General features: G+C 45.4%; 1 protein-coding gene across 1 annotated transcript in view; it reads right to left on the minus strand.

The window, feature by feature from the left end:
* DCAF5 (DDB1 and CUL4 associated factor 5) overlaps window positions 1-11,619 on the minus strand; it is a 112,110-nt gene extending 100,491 nt beyond the window's left edge. The window contains exon 1 of the mRNA XM_073348451.1: window positions 11,374-11,619. Coding sequence (XP_073204552.1) covers window positions 11,374-11,587 — 214 coding nt within the window. The 5' untranslated portion in view covers window positions 11,588-11,619. The remainder of the gene's footprint in view (window positions 1-11,373) is intronic.
* Between the last annotated feature and the right edge of the window lie 441 nt (window positions 11,620-12,060).

Raw genomic sequence — 12,060 nt, forward strand, 5'->3', positions numbered from 1 at the left:
TTAGGGATTAACAACAAGAATTTTAGTTATAAGCTGGGGATGCATCAATTAGAGGTAACGGAAGAGAAGGACCTTGGAGTATTGGTTGACCACAGGATGACTATGAGCCGCCAATGTGACATGGCCATGAAAAAAGCTAATGCAGATTTGGGATGCATCAGGCGAGGTATTTCCAGTAGAGATAAGGAGGTGTTAGTACTGTTATACAAGGCACTGGTGAGACCTCATCTGGAGTACTGTGTGCAGTTCTGGTCTCCCATGTTTAAGAAGGATGAATTCAAACTGGAACAGGTATAGAAAAGGGCAACTAGGATGATCCAAGGAATGGAAAACCTGTCTTACGAAAGGAGACTCAAAGAGCTTGACTTGCTTAGCTTAACCAAAAGAAGGTTGAGGGGAGATATGATTGCTATTTATCCCTCTGATATATTTATAGAGAGCAGAGAGGGAGAGGAATTATTTAAGCTCAGTACTAATGTGGACACAAGAACAAATGGATATAAACTGGCCATCGGGAAGTTTAGACTTGAAATTAGATGAAGGTTTCTAACCATCAGAGGAGTGAAGTTCTGGAATAGCCTTCCAAGAGAAGCAGTGGGGGCAAAAGACCTATCTGGCTTCAAGATTAAACTCGATAAGTTTATGGAGGAGATGGTATGATGGGATAACATGATTTTGGCAATTAATTGATCTTTAACTATTCATGGTAAATAGGCCCAATAGCCTGTGATGGGATGTTAGATGGGGTGGGATCTGAGTTACTATGGAGAATTCTTTCCTGGATATCTGGCTGGTGAATCTTGCCCACATGCTCAGGGTTCAGCTGATCGCCATATTTGGGGTTGGGAAGGAATTTTCCTCCAGGGCAGATTGGAAGAGACCCTGGGGTTTTTTTCGCCTTCCTCTGTAGCATGGAGATTGCTGGAGGATTCTCTGCTGGAGGATTTGCTGCACCTTGAAGTCTTTAAACCATGATTTAAGGACTTCAATAGCTCAGACATAGGTGAGAGGTTTATTGCAGGAGTGGGTGGGTAAGATTCTGTGGCCTGCATTGTGCAGGAGGTCAGACTAGATGATCATAATGGTCCCTTCTGACCTTAATATCTAGGAGTCTATGTTCTTAAATTGGATGTCAAGAATGGTAAACAAGTTGGAGGGTATGGTACTCTAATCTAGAGTTAAGCGCTTTACTTATTCAGATGACATCATACAACTGGCAAAGATGTTTGAATTAGTGAGTATACTCTTTGCTACTTTGGAAAATTGGTGTAGTCAATTTAGAGTTACAATAAATGCTAAGATGAAAGGGTTTTAATTTTGGAAAAGGGACAATACATAAAGCATTGAAATGCAGCTGTGGTGAAGTTGCAGAACAAGTAAAAATCACACATGTACCTAGGAAGCTTGATGAGTGCTGATGGTTCCATTAAGGAAGAGGTTAAACAGAGTTATACTTTAGCTACAAGTGCTGCACAGAAATTGTTGAAATCATGAACTGATAACAGTATATTTGGTATCAAAGTGATAATTCATCAAACCAGAGTATTACCAGTATTACTCTATGGTCCAGAAGCAGCTGCATTAAATGAAACTATTATCAGAAGGCTGGAGAGAGGTGAGATGAAAATTCTTCAGAAGATGGCAGGTGTAAAGTGGAATGATTTTAAGAAAATAAAGTTAGGAGGAGAGCAGATGAGAAATCATGGTACTGGATTGACTGCAATAGAAAATATTACAATGGTGGGGAAGAGTGTAGAAGACAAACAGATGACAGGATGCCAAAGAAAATAATGCAAACACAACAGAGGTCAGTCTGACCTAGAGGCTAACTACCACCTAGATGGTGGGACACCGCATGCAGGGACATGATCAGGCTGGACTTAATGGGCGAATGAGCCATGGACAGGAACGAATGGTGACACTTGTACTGCACCTGTAAAGCTGCTTTGGAATGAGAAGAGGAGTCATAGAACGGTACATAATGACTCCTCCTCTTAAAACGTTGCATCTACTTTCCTTACTCCGACAAATCAGAGGTCTCTTGGCCTGAAGTGTAGTTTTACTCATAGAAGTAACTATATCAAGATAGCATATTCATTCTCAACAGAACTTCTCTCCTTGAGGGTATTCAGATACCCCATCTATTTAGTTTAAATTAGTACCCAAGTGTTTACAGCATTTTGGTCATATCAGCACTTGCTGAACCAGTACAGCTAAGATCCACAAGGAGTAAGGGAAATCCAATGTAACAAAACTAAAATCCCAATCAGTTATACCTGTGCCACTGTAGACAGAGACATTGAACAGGTGCCAGAGGCCTAATTTGGACTGCCAAACCTTTATTAATAGTAATGATGTGCAAAATGGGAAGAACTCAGTTAAACTCACAGATCCTGGGTTATGTTTGCAAGATTGGCGGTTTGAAAATTGAGCATGAAACTCCACAATCCCATTTTTAGTCACTTTTCAGATGGAATCACATTTTAAAGGCTTTAAACTTGCCAAGTAATTTAGTCGTCAATGAGGACAAGGGCCTTTAATCATTAGGGGTCAAACTCTGGCTTCTTGCCTCAGCCTCCCATATGAAGCTGTCAGCCACGTAGAGAAATATGCTAAAGAAAAATCTACCTCCAGGACAACCTGGGAAGTGATCACCCTTCCCTACAATCCCAATTCCTCTATACAGTATAAAACAAAACCCCCACATCAGTCAGTATGTTCTCCTTACTCTAAGGCTGCAGTGACTCTAGCACTTGGGAGAGGGGTAGGTAGCATTCCTGTACCCTACTCAAAGGTGTTATACTAAGGTAGCAGCTACACTAGTAATTTAACCCTTTCCTAGCAGAATTGCAGGGCCATAAGTTTAACCAGAAACCATTCACTGCCTTCACATTAGCCATACTGAACCACTGCAGTTTTGCCCCACATACACATTCGTGCTTCCCTGAACTGCTTCAGCTGATGCCTTCTGAGTGGGTAGCTATCCAACAGGTCTCAACACTATGGATTCTGGGAGATGAGAATCCACCTTGGGACAGTAGCAGAAACTTAAAATGTTTCAGTACTGTTCACACTAGCCCTAAAATGATACAGACTGACCCAGTATTTAGCCTTGCTGAAAGCAAATCTACTCTCAACAATATTTGTTAGGCATTGTAAACCATCTGGATCACTTATGTATGGACACACAAATATTATACAAGTATGCTAGGAAGGACTAAGCAGCTCTTCACAGAGTTCCTCTAATGTATACAAAGCCTAAGTGAGCTCCCTGAGCCTCTCTACTTCTGGTATACACCAGGACCAAACATTGAGGAACCAGTGCCCCAGAGAGGTGACACCCCCAATCCCAATTGCCAAAAACCTATTGACCAACCATCTAGAGCGGAGTGTCCCCACATTTGCAAGGGAATTGCATGCACTTTTATGCCAGGACTGCATGTGGCCCTTTTTAAATGTACTTAGTAACACGATTCCCCTAACAGAAAGAGGTAAAACTTCTCTAGTGTTGTTGCTAAGGTCATCTCATTACCCTGCTTCTGATCCACACTCCTTCGGACTTGCCTGGCAACAGAATGAGAGGTGCATTACCAAACTCTCTCTCTCTCTCTCATCCCTACAAGCTTCTAATTAAAACTTACAATCATAGGCAGGTCACTTAAATATTATTTTGTGTGGGGAAGAGCAGCAGAGTGGGAAAAAAGAGCAGAAAAATGTATACAAAGATTAAGGAAACCTAGGACCATAATACCCTCCAGAAATTCTCTTGGTGATGCAGTTTAAACCAGAAGAAACTAGGAGGCATTGATAAACACATACTTGTGTTTATCAAAGATAACAGGGATGCATAGGGGGAGATGGGCAAATGCACGAACAAGAAAACATACCAAAAAGCAAGGCTTGAAAACACATTATGTAACACCTACTAGCCCAAGAATAAAAGTTCATTAGTTAGGATTCCTCTACCACATCACCTCTTTAAAGCCACACCCTCCAGAAACCTCACCCCTGTAATTTAAAGGAATCAAATAGTTGAGTATAAATTTACTGTGTGCTATACTTAACTCTTACACATAGTCAATCAACCTCAATTTTTTTTGTAATGTAACTTGCTCTCAAGGCTGTGGAAAAGCAGGAAAAAAAAAACCAAACTGTTGAATAAGCTTGAAAACTTTCACATTTATTGGTCCAATAATATATCTACCAAATAATATCTGATGAGCTACAGAGGAAAGTGTTTTTTTTTTTCCCCAAATCCTTCAACTAATTTCACTGAATAGTATTCAGCCACCCTTACTTACCTCTCTTCCTTATTTGTGAGGCCTTTCCCTTCCTAGTGTCATTCTATTTTTCATCGTCTTTCCTACTGTAAATCACGATGCATCTTGTTGCAAGGGCTTGCCTATATGGCCTCACAGTTCGAGCTACAGTATGCTTGCATGCTGTGCTGTAACTCCCCTATGTGTTACGCTGCAGGCACAAATTAAAAGGTACTTAGTTAGCATTAATTTAATCCATATGCGCTGCAATTCATTCCCTCCAAACTGCAGGGCCACATGGACATAGACTAAGGGGTGGTCTTCAGGGTTTGTCTCCTCCTTTCCTTTCCTCTATCCCCCACTTACATCTCTCGCTCTCTCCTTATACATTGTATTTTCTACTTCCTCCCTTCCAGTCTCCTTTCTTCTCCTACTTCTGCCCCCTAAACGTCAGTGTCTCTCTCTGAAGTGCCAGTATCAATTTTACAATTAAGGAATCCACAACAGAAAGAGTAAGACCCTCAAGACTGATGGGTTAGGCTTAGAGCCTCGCTAGAAATTTTCTATCACATTTGAAGTGAATTAGACAAGGAGCTCCCAAATGTAGACACCCTAAAAAAAAGCGGGGGGGGGGGGGGATTCCTCACCAAGGTTCAAGAAACTCAATTTCTTTTGACACTTTGTAGCACCAATAAAAATATTAAAATGAGAGAACTTACTTTACTGGATTTATCCACGCGAGATCTGATACACAGGACCAACGTTGATCAAATTTTTAATTAAGATGTAAAATATCAACATTAGGATGGTACACTGAAATCCTATTTTAAAATTTATTGGTGACAAAGGCCTGTCCACACTGGGGAAATTCTTCCCAAAAATTTTAACTGGAAAACCAGTTGGAGCTATAATGTAAACCAGATTTAGGCAATCAGAAATGCATTTACTGAACCAGTAAGTAGCCTTGCAAATTCCCTTAGGACCCACTGCTTCTGACAACAGTGTCAGGAAGAGTTGGATATGTACCCAGAGGACATTCCAAATAATACAGTGAAGAACTGTGCTAACTGAATCAGTATGTCTAGAGTGAATGCACTATTCCACTTGTGCTTAAATTGGCACCATTGAAGGCTAAGTTACAAACAATTTAATTGTCTAATCGAGACACAGACTATAATGACCGGAGCACTAGAATAATTATATCAAGACAGTTAAATTGTGCAACTGGGAAACTGTTTGTATTCCTCTGCTCACATTCCCAGGCTACTATGGGCTTAGTAAGCATCTCCCCTACTTCATCCCTGCCTCAGCATCCCGACTGTTTTGACAGAGCAGTGTCCCAGCTAGCCTAACCTTCCCTTAGCTTTCCTACAAGATCTCTGTCAAGCTTTCTTAGAACTACAATACCCACCTGCAGAAGTAAAGAAACAGATTGATAGAGCCAGAAGAGTTCCCAGAAGTTACCTACTACAGGACAGGCCTAACAAAGAAAATAACAGAACGCCACTAGCCGTCACCTTCAGCCCCCAACTAAAACCCCTCCAACGCATTATTAAGGATCTACAACCTATCCTAAAGGATGACCCAACACTCTCACAAATCTTGGGAGACAGGCCAGTCCTTGCCTACAGACAGCCCCGCAACCTGAAGCAAATACTCACCAACAACCACATACCACACAACAGAACCACTAACCCAGGAACTTATCCTTGCAACAAAGCCCGTTGCCAACTGTGCCCACATATCTATTCAGGGGACACCATCACAGGGCCTAATAACATCAGCCACACTATCAGAGGCTCGTTCACCTGCACATCCACCAATGTGATATATGCCATCATGTGCCAGCAATGCCCCTCTGCCATGTACATTGGTCAAACTGGACAGTCTCTACGTAAAAGAATAAATGGACACAAATCAGATGTCAAGAATTATAACATTCATAAACCAGTCGGAGAACACTTCAATCTCTCTGGTCACGCGATCACAGACATGAAGGTCGCTATCTTAAAACAAAAAAACTTCAAATCCAGACTCCAGCGAGAAACTGCTGAATTGGAATTCATTTGCAAATTGGATACTATTAATTTAGGCTTAAATAGAGACTTGGAGTGGCTAAGTCATTATGCAAGGTAGCCTGTTTCCTCTTGTTTTTTCCTACCCCCCCCCCCCCCCCCCAGATGTTCTGGTTTAACTTGGATTTTAACTTGAAGAGTGGTCAGTTTGGATGAGCTATTACCAGCAGGAGAGTGAGTTTGTGTGTGTATGGGGGTGGGGGGGATGTGAGAACCTGGATTTATGCAGGAAATAGCCCAGCTTAATTGTCATGCACATTGTGTAAAGAGTTATCACTTTGGATGGGCTATCACCAGCAGGAGAGTGAATTTGTGTGGGGGGGTGGAGGGTGAGAAAACCTGGATTTGTGCTGGAAATCACTTTAGATAAGCTATTACCAGCAGGACAGTGGGGTGGGAATAGGTATTGTTTCATATTCTCTGTGTATATATAAAGCCTGCTGCAGTTTCCACGATATGCATCTGAAGAAGTGAGCTGTAGCTCACGAAAGCTTATGCTCTAATAAATTGGTTAGTCTCTAAGGTGCCACAAGTCCTCCTTTTCTTCTCCCCAATGAATGTCATTGCCTGCCTCTTCTGCTGTTCATAGTTTAAACATTAAAAATGCCTTTAAAAATGATCAGGCTCTTTTTGGTTTAGCTTTAATAAAGTCTGTACTTTTTAAGGGTATTGAATTTAATGGGGAATCCATAATGCTTCTGCCTTTTAAACACCTAATTCTTAAATGAGCAACTAAGCACCTGTCTGCCATTACCCTATAATGCAAAACACTCTCGATTTTCAGATTTCAGTGATAGCCGTGTTAGTCTGTATCAGCAAAAAAAAAAAAAAAAACCCACGAGGAGTCCTTGTGGCACCTTACAGACTAACAAATTGATTTGGGCAGAAGCTTTCATGGGCTAGAACCCACTTCATCAGATGTATGAAGTAAAAGATACAGGAGCAGACCTGCACATCTACCAATGTGATATATGCCAGCAATGCCCCTCTGCCATGTACATTGGCCAAACCAGACAGTCTCTACACAAAAGAATAAATGGACACAAATCTGGCATAAAAAATCATAACATTCAAAAATAAGTAGAACACTTCAATCTCTCTGGTCACTCAATAACAGACCTCGAAGTGGCAATTCTTCAACACAAAAACTTCAAAAACAGACTCCAACGTGAAGCTGCAGAACTGGAATTAATTTGCAAACTAGATACCATCAGTTTAGGACTGAATAAAGACTGGGAGTGGTTGGGTCATTACAAAACCTAAACTTAATTTCCCCAATACTAATTTCGCCCTACTGTTACTTACACCTTCTTGTCAACGGTCTGTAATGGGCACTCTCTTACCACTTCAAAAGTTATTTCTCCTCCCTTGGTATCCTGCTGTTAATTGATTTATCTCATTAGACTGACCTAACACTTGGTAAAGCAACCCACATCCTTTCATGTATTTATACCTGCTCCTATATCTTTTACTTCATACATCTGATGAAGTGGGTTCTAGCCCATGAAAGCTTATGCCCAAATAAATTAATTAGTCTCTAAGGTGCCACAAGGACTCCTCGTTTTTGTTTTTTTTACTCTCGATTTTGTGGTCACTTATAAGGGGAAACAGTTTGCAACAAATGGCTATGATACCCAGAGAAAATGAGAAATTCAGACTATCGATACAAAGCCAAAGTTAAGGTAGTTAAGTACACAGTGTAAATTCTCTTAATTCCTAATATCTGAGTTTCTAGTAAGAAACCTCAACCATTAGAGTCACAAAATTCAGTTATGATTTTGTTTTTTTAAATGTATTACAATGTTAGTATTTTTTTCCTCGTGATTTCCTGAGATCTGAAAGAATACAGCTCCATTGATATATACCTCCTAAACTCTATAGAAGGGAAGTGCATCTCCTGTAGACCACAGATGTGCAAGAGAGGATATTCCTTCCTGTGAATTTTATTAACACTGTAGATGGGGAATTCCTCTCCTTTCCTATGAATCTGCAGATATTCATTAGAGAGAAGCCCTATCTAGGAAGTGGATACACACTGAGGTAACTGCATCAATTCCATCACAAGACTGAAGGGGCTCCTAAGGCAATGTTTCCCAAACGGTGGGTCCCGACAGACCACTGGGTCACAGAGAGGTTCCAGAAGGGTTGTCACATCCAGGGATGGCTTAACCATTCACTAGGCCCTGCCTGAGGCAAACATACACTTTCCCTGGCCCAGTGTGGAAGGGAGGTGCGTTGGAGAGTTAGCCTGCCTTGCATTCACCCCACAGCAGTGGTTCCTGTCCCGCAGTGCTGGGTCCAGCTCCCGGCATTGCAACACCACTCACTCAAATTTGGCCCAGGTACCCCATGGCAGAGGGGCAGATGGCCAAATCTAAGGCTATGTCTACACTATGGACCTTACAGCTGCACCTCTGCAAGGTCTCTTGTGTAGCCGCTCTATGCCAGTTGGAGAGAGCTCTCCCCCTGGCATAATTAAACCAATGAGTGGCAGTAGCTATGGCAGCAGGAAACACTCTCCTGCCAACGTAGCGGCAGCACTTTTGTCAATGAAACTTATGTCGGTCAAGGGGGGTGTTTTCTTCATACCCCTGACCAACAAAAGTGCTAGTGTAGACAAAGCCTGGATTAGTGTTGAAAGTCCATGCGCCAGATCACAATAACTACAGTGGGGAGCCAGGCCCAGCCCCGCAGGGCAGGAGCCACTGCTTTGGCGTGAATGCGGTGTGGGCTCACCCTCCAATGCACCCCATCCCTTTGGGTTCCTCCTCACCAGGCCATGATTAGGATTATGATGCCAGGGTGAAGGGTGCATATATGTAATGGTGAGTAGTAAAAAAAAAAAAAAAAAAAAAAAGACAAAATGCAGTTAGTGGGTCACCTTAGTAAAAAGTGTGGGAATCAATGTCCAAAGGCTTTTCCAAGCAGCAGCAGCAATGTGAAACTAACACGATTCATGCCAGTTTCTCTTGCTGTCTACATGCTTCTTAATAGCAGCAAAACACACTGGTCATTTGTGTGTCTGTCACAGATTAGGAAAGCTAAGAGCAGCAGCAAAGGCACTTGAGCTGTCCGTGGATTTAGGGCTTGTCTACACAGAGACATTTACAAGCATAACTATATTGCTATAACTGGCCACATGGACACTCTTACTCCAGGATAAATGTCCACATGGGGTGTTACCATGGTATTATAGCGGTATAATTATGCTCCTAAATTTCCTTGTGTAGACAAGCTCTAGGGAAATGTAGGTTTTCTTTTCTAACCATTATGACTAGAATTTTTCTTTAATTAGTTTCTGCAGCAGTTGTTGGCATTTGCCTGGAAAAGATTCTTACTCAGCCCTGTCAAATTGGGTTTTGCAAGCACAAGTGTTGCTACAATACACTATGGTGAGGCAAAAAGCACCCATTATGCCCCCTTTCCCCCCCCCCCCCCAGTGTCTCCAATTACTGTTCACAGCATATCAGATAGCCCCCAGGCAAAATCCTGAACATTTCTCCTGTTTGGTTTGCATCAAGTATGTTAGGACTCTTACAAATGAGAATCCATTTTTAAAGCTAAGGCGGCAAGAGACATAAATCCCCATGATGTGCCATTAGTACATGTGATTATTGCTAGCAGAAGGCCAGAGAAGCAGGAAAAGTCAATTTCTCTCTTTACCCCATTTTGGAGGAGGGCAGACCTTTATTTTGGAGGAAAGGTATAATCCCCTTTTCCAACCCTATGGGGTGGAGGACCTTTTGCAATACACACACGCACAGTTTGGAAGACCATGACTGTCAGTAAGGGGAAGTGACACTCCTCTCCTGTCTCTCATGTCCCCATTTTGGGAAGCTTGGCTGTCTGGAGTGGGAGGGAAGCTGGTATCCCCCTCCCACACACAGGGAGAAAGGCCTTGGTGGGGGGCTGTGATACACTCCAGTCTGGAGGGTCTTGATCCCTTCCCATCCACCCCGCAGTCGGGGGCCCCTGGCTCGGGGAGGGGAGCTGCAGGCAGCCCTTTCCTTACATCGGACGGGCGCTGGATCCCCTCCCCAGGCGGTGCTGTGACCCTCCCCCGGGTTGGGAGTCTCGGGCTAGGTACGGAGAACTGCAACCTCGAGCCCCAGCAGAGACAATCTGGACGCTGGGCGAGCCTGGTCCGGCCTCCCCTCCCCTGGGCGGAATAGGCCATCGATTCCCCGGCCTGTCGCTAAGAGGAGCCCAGGAGAGCGAGGCCTGCAGCTCCCAGCAAAGCCCCGGCCTGGAGTTTGCTCCCTGCCCCTCCGCGCGGAAGGGGAGCGAGGCGTGAAGCACCGCAGGGGAGAAGGCACCTGCGGCAGCCCCGGGGGGACCCGGGCACGGCGCCCCGAGGCCGCTCTCCCTCCCGCCCCCAGGTAGCGGTTGACCTCAAGCCGGGCCCCCCTGCTACCTGACAGCGCCCGCACCCCAGCCCCGTGAGCCGGCCACCCCGCAGCCAGGAACGGGCACCGCCACCCGCCGGCGGGGAGATCCACCCCGCGGCCCCATCCCCCTCAACGGCGGCCCAGGAGCGACCCGAGCCTCCCAAATCCACCCAGGGTAGGGCAGGGCTGCCCCCCGGAACCCCCCCCCCAGCGCGTACATGCCCCCCAGCAGCCCCCCGCCCTCCCCAGTCAGTGACCCGCCCCACTGCACCTCCCGACTCGCCCCAGCCCCGGCTGGTCGCTGGGACATGTCACCGGGCTCTGACAATTTCAGCCCAGCTGGCGCCGCGCAGTAAAGCGCATGAAACCCCCTGTACCGCCCCCCCGGTGCCAAACACTTTCCTGCAAACTTTGTTGGGGATTCACGCTCCACCCCCCAATAAAATAATACAAAAATGGGATGCGAACCTGTCAACCATTTTAGATCCCTCCTTGGGGAACACTCGCCCCTTGCGGGGGTGGGGGGGGGCTGGAAACGCCACCACAATCCCCCCCTTTCCTCGGGTGAGCTGGGGTGGGGAGGGAGGCGAGATAGCCGCGGGGGGGCTGGCAAGGACTGGGGCGGGGGGGGGGGGAGGATGTTTGCTTTACCTGAGACTAGCCACTGGCCTCCATTGTTGGAGAATTCAATGGCATTGACACAGCCGAAGTGGCCCAGTAGGTCCTTCTTGTAGAGGTTTCTGCAGCCCCGCAGGCGTCTCCTCTGAAAGTCCTGGGTGAGCAGCGGGTCTCCCTGCAAGCCCCGCTGGGACAAGAAGCCCACCACCGACCTCATGCTGCCCCCCGGCCCAGATCTCCTCTTCATGCTGCTGCCTCTGCTGCTGCTCCCCACCGCCCCCCCCCACCTTTTCCCCTCCCCCCCTTGTTATGGTTATGATGATTTTTCTTTAGCCAGCCATAGCAGAGAGAGGTGTTAGACACTCCGTTGCTTCCTGATCCCCCTTAAACTCCTCCCCCGCCTCCCCCCAGCAGCTGATCCACAGCTGCAGCCTTTTCCTTAATGCAATTCTTCTGCTGCCTGGGTTTGTTTGAATGTTGCTGGTGGTGGCAACGCATTTGGGTGTTCAATGGCTAACGCTGGCGTATAATAACTCGCAGACTTGCTTATGAGGGCATCCTGTTTTTGCTCTTCAACTTATTTCAAACACCCCTTCCCCCCGCCCTCCAGAAAATCGCTGCGGAAGTACTTTCTTTCTGCCCCTACGGTCGGATCAAGGTGTCGTATCGTTTCCCATTTGGAGGGTTACCGTCTGAAGGCACTACTCTTTTGGATGGGGG

The sequence above is a fragment of the Lepidochelys kempii genome, chromosome 6 (genome assembly GCF_965140265.1).
Source record: "Lepidochelys kempii isolate rLepKem1 chromosome 6, rLepKem1.hap2, whole genome shotgun sequence".
In the NCBI taxonomy this organism is placed as follows: Eukaryota; Metazoa; Chordata; order Testudines; family Cheloniidae; genus Lepidochelys; species Lepidochelys kempii.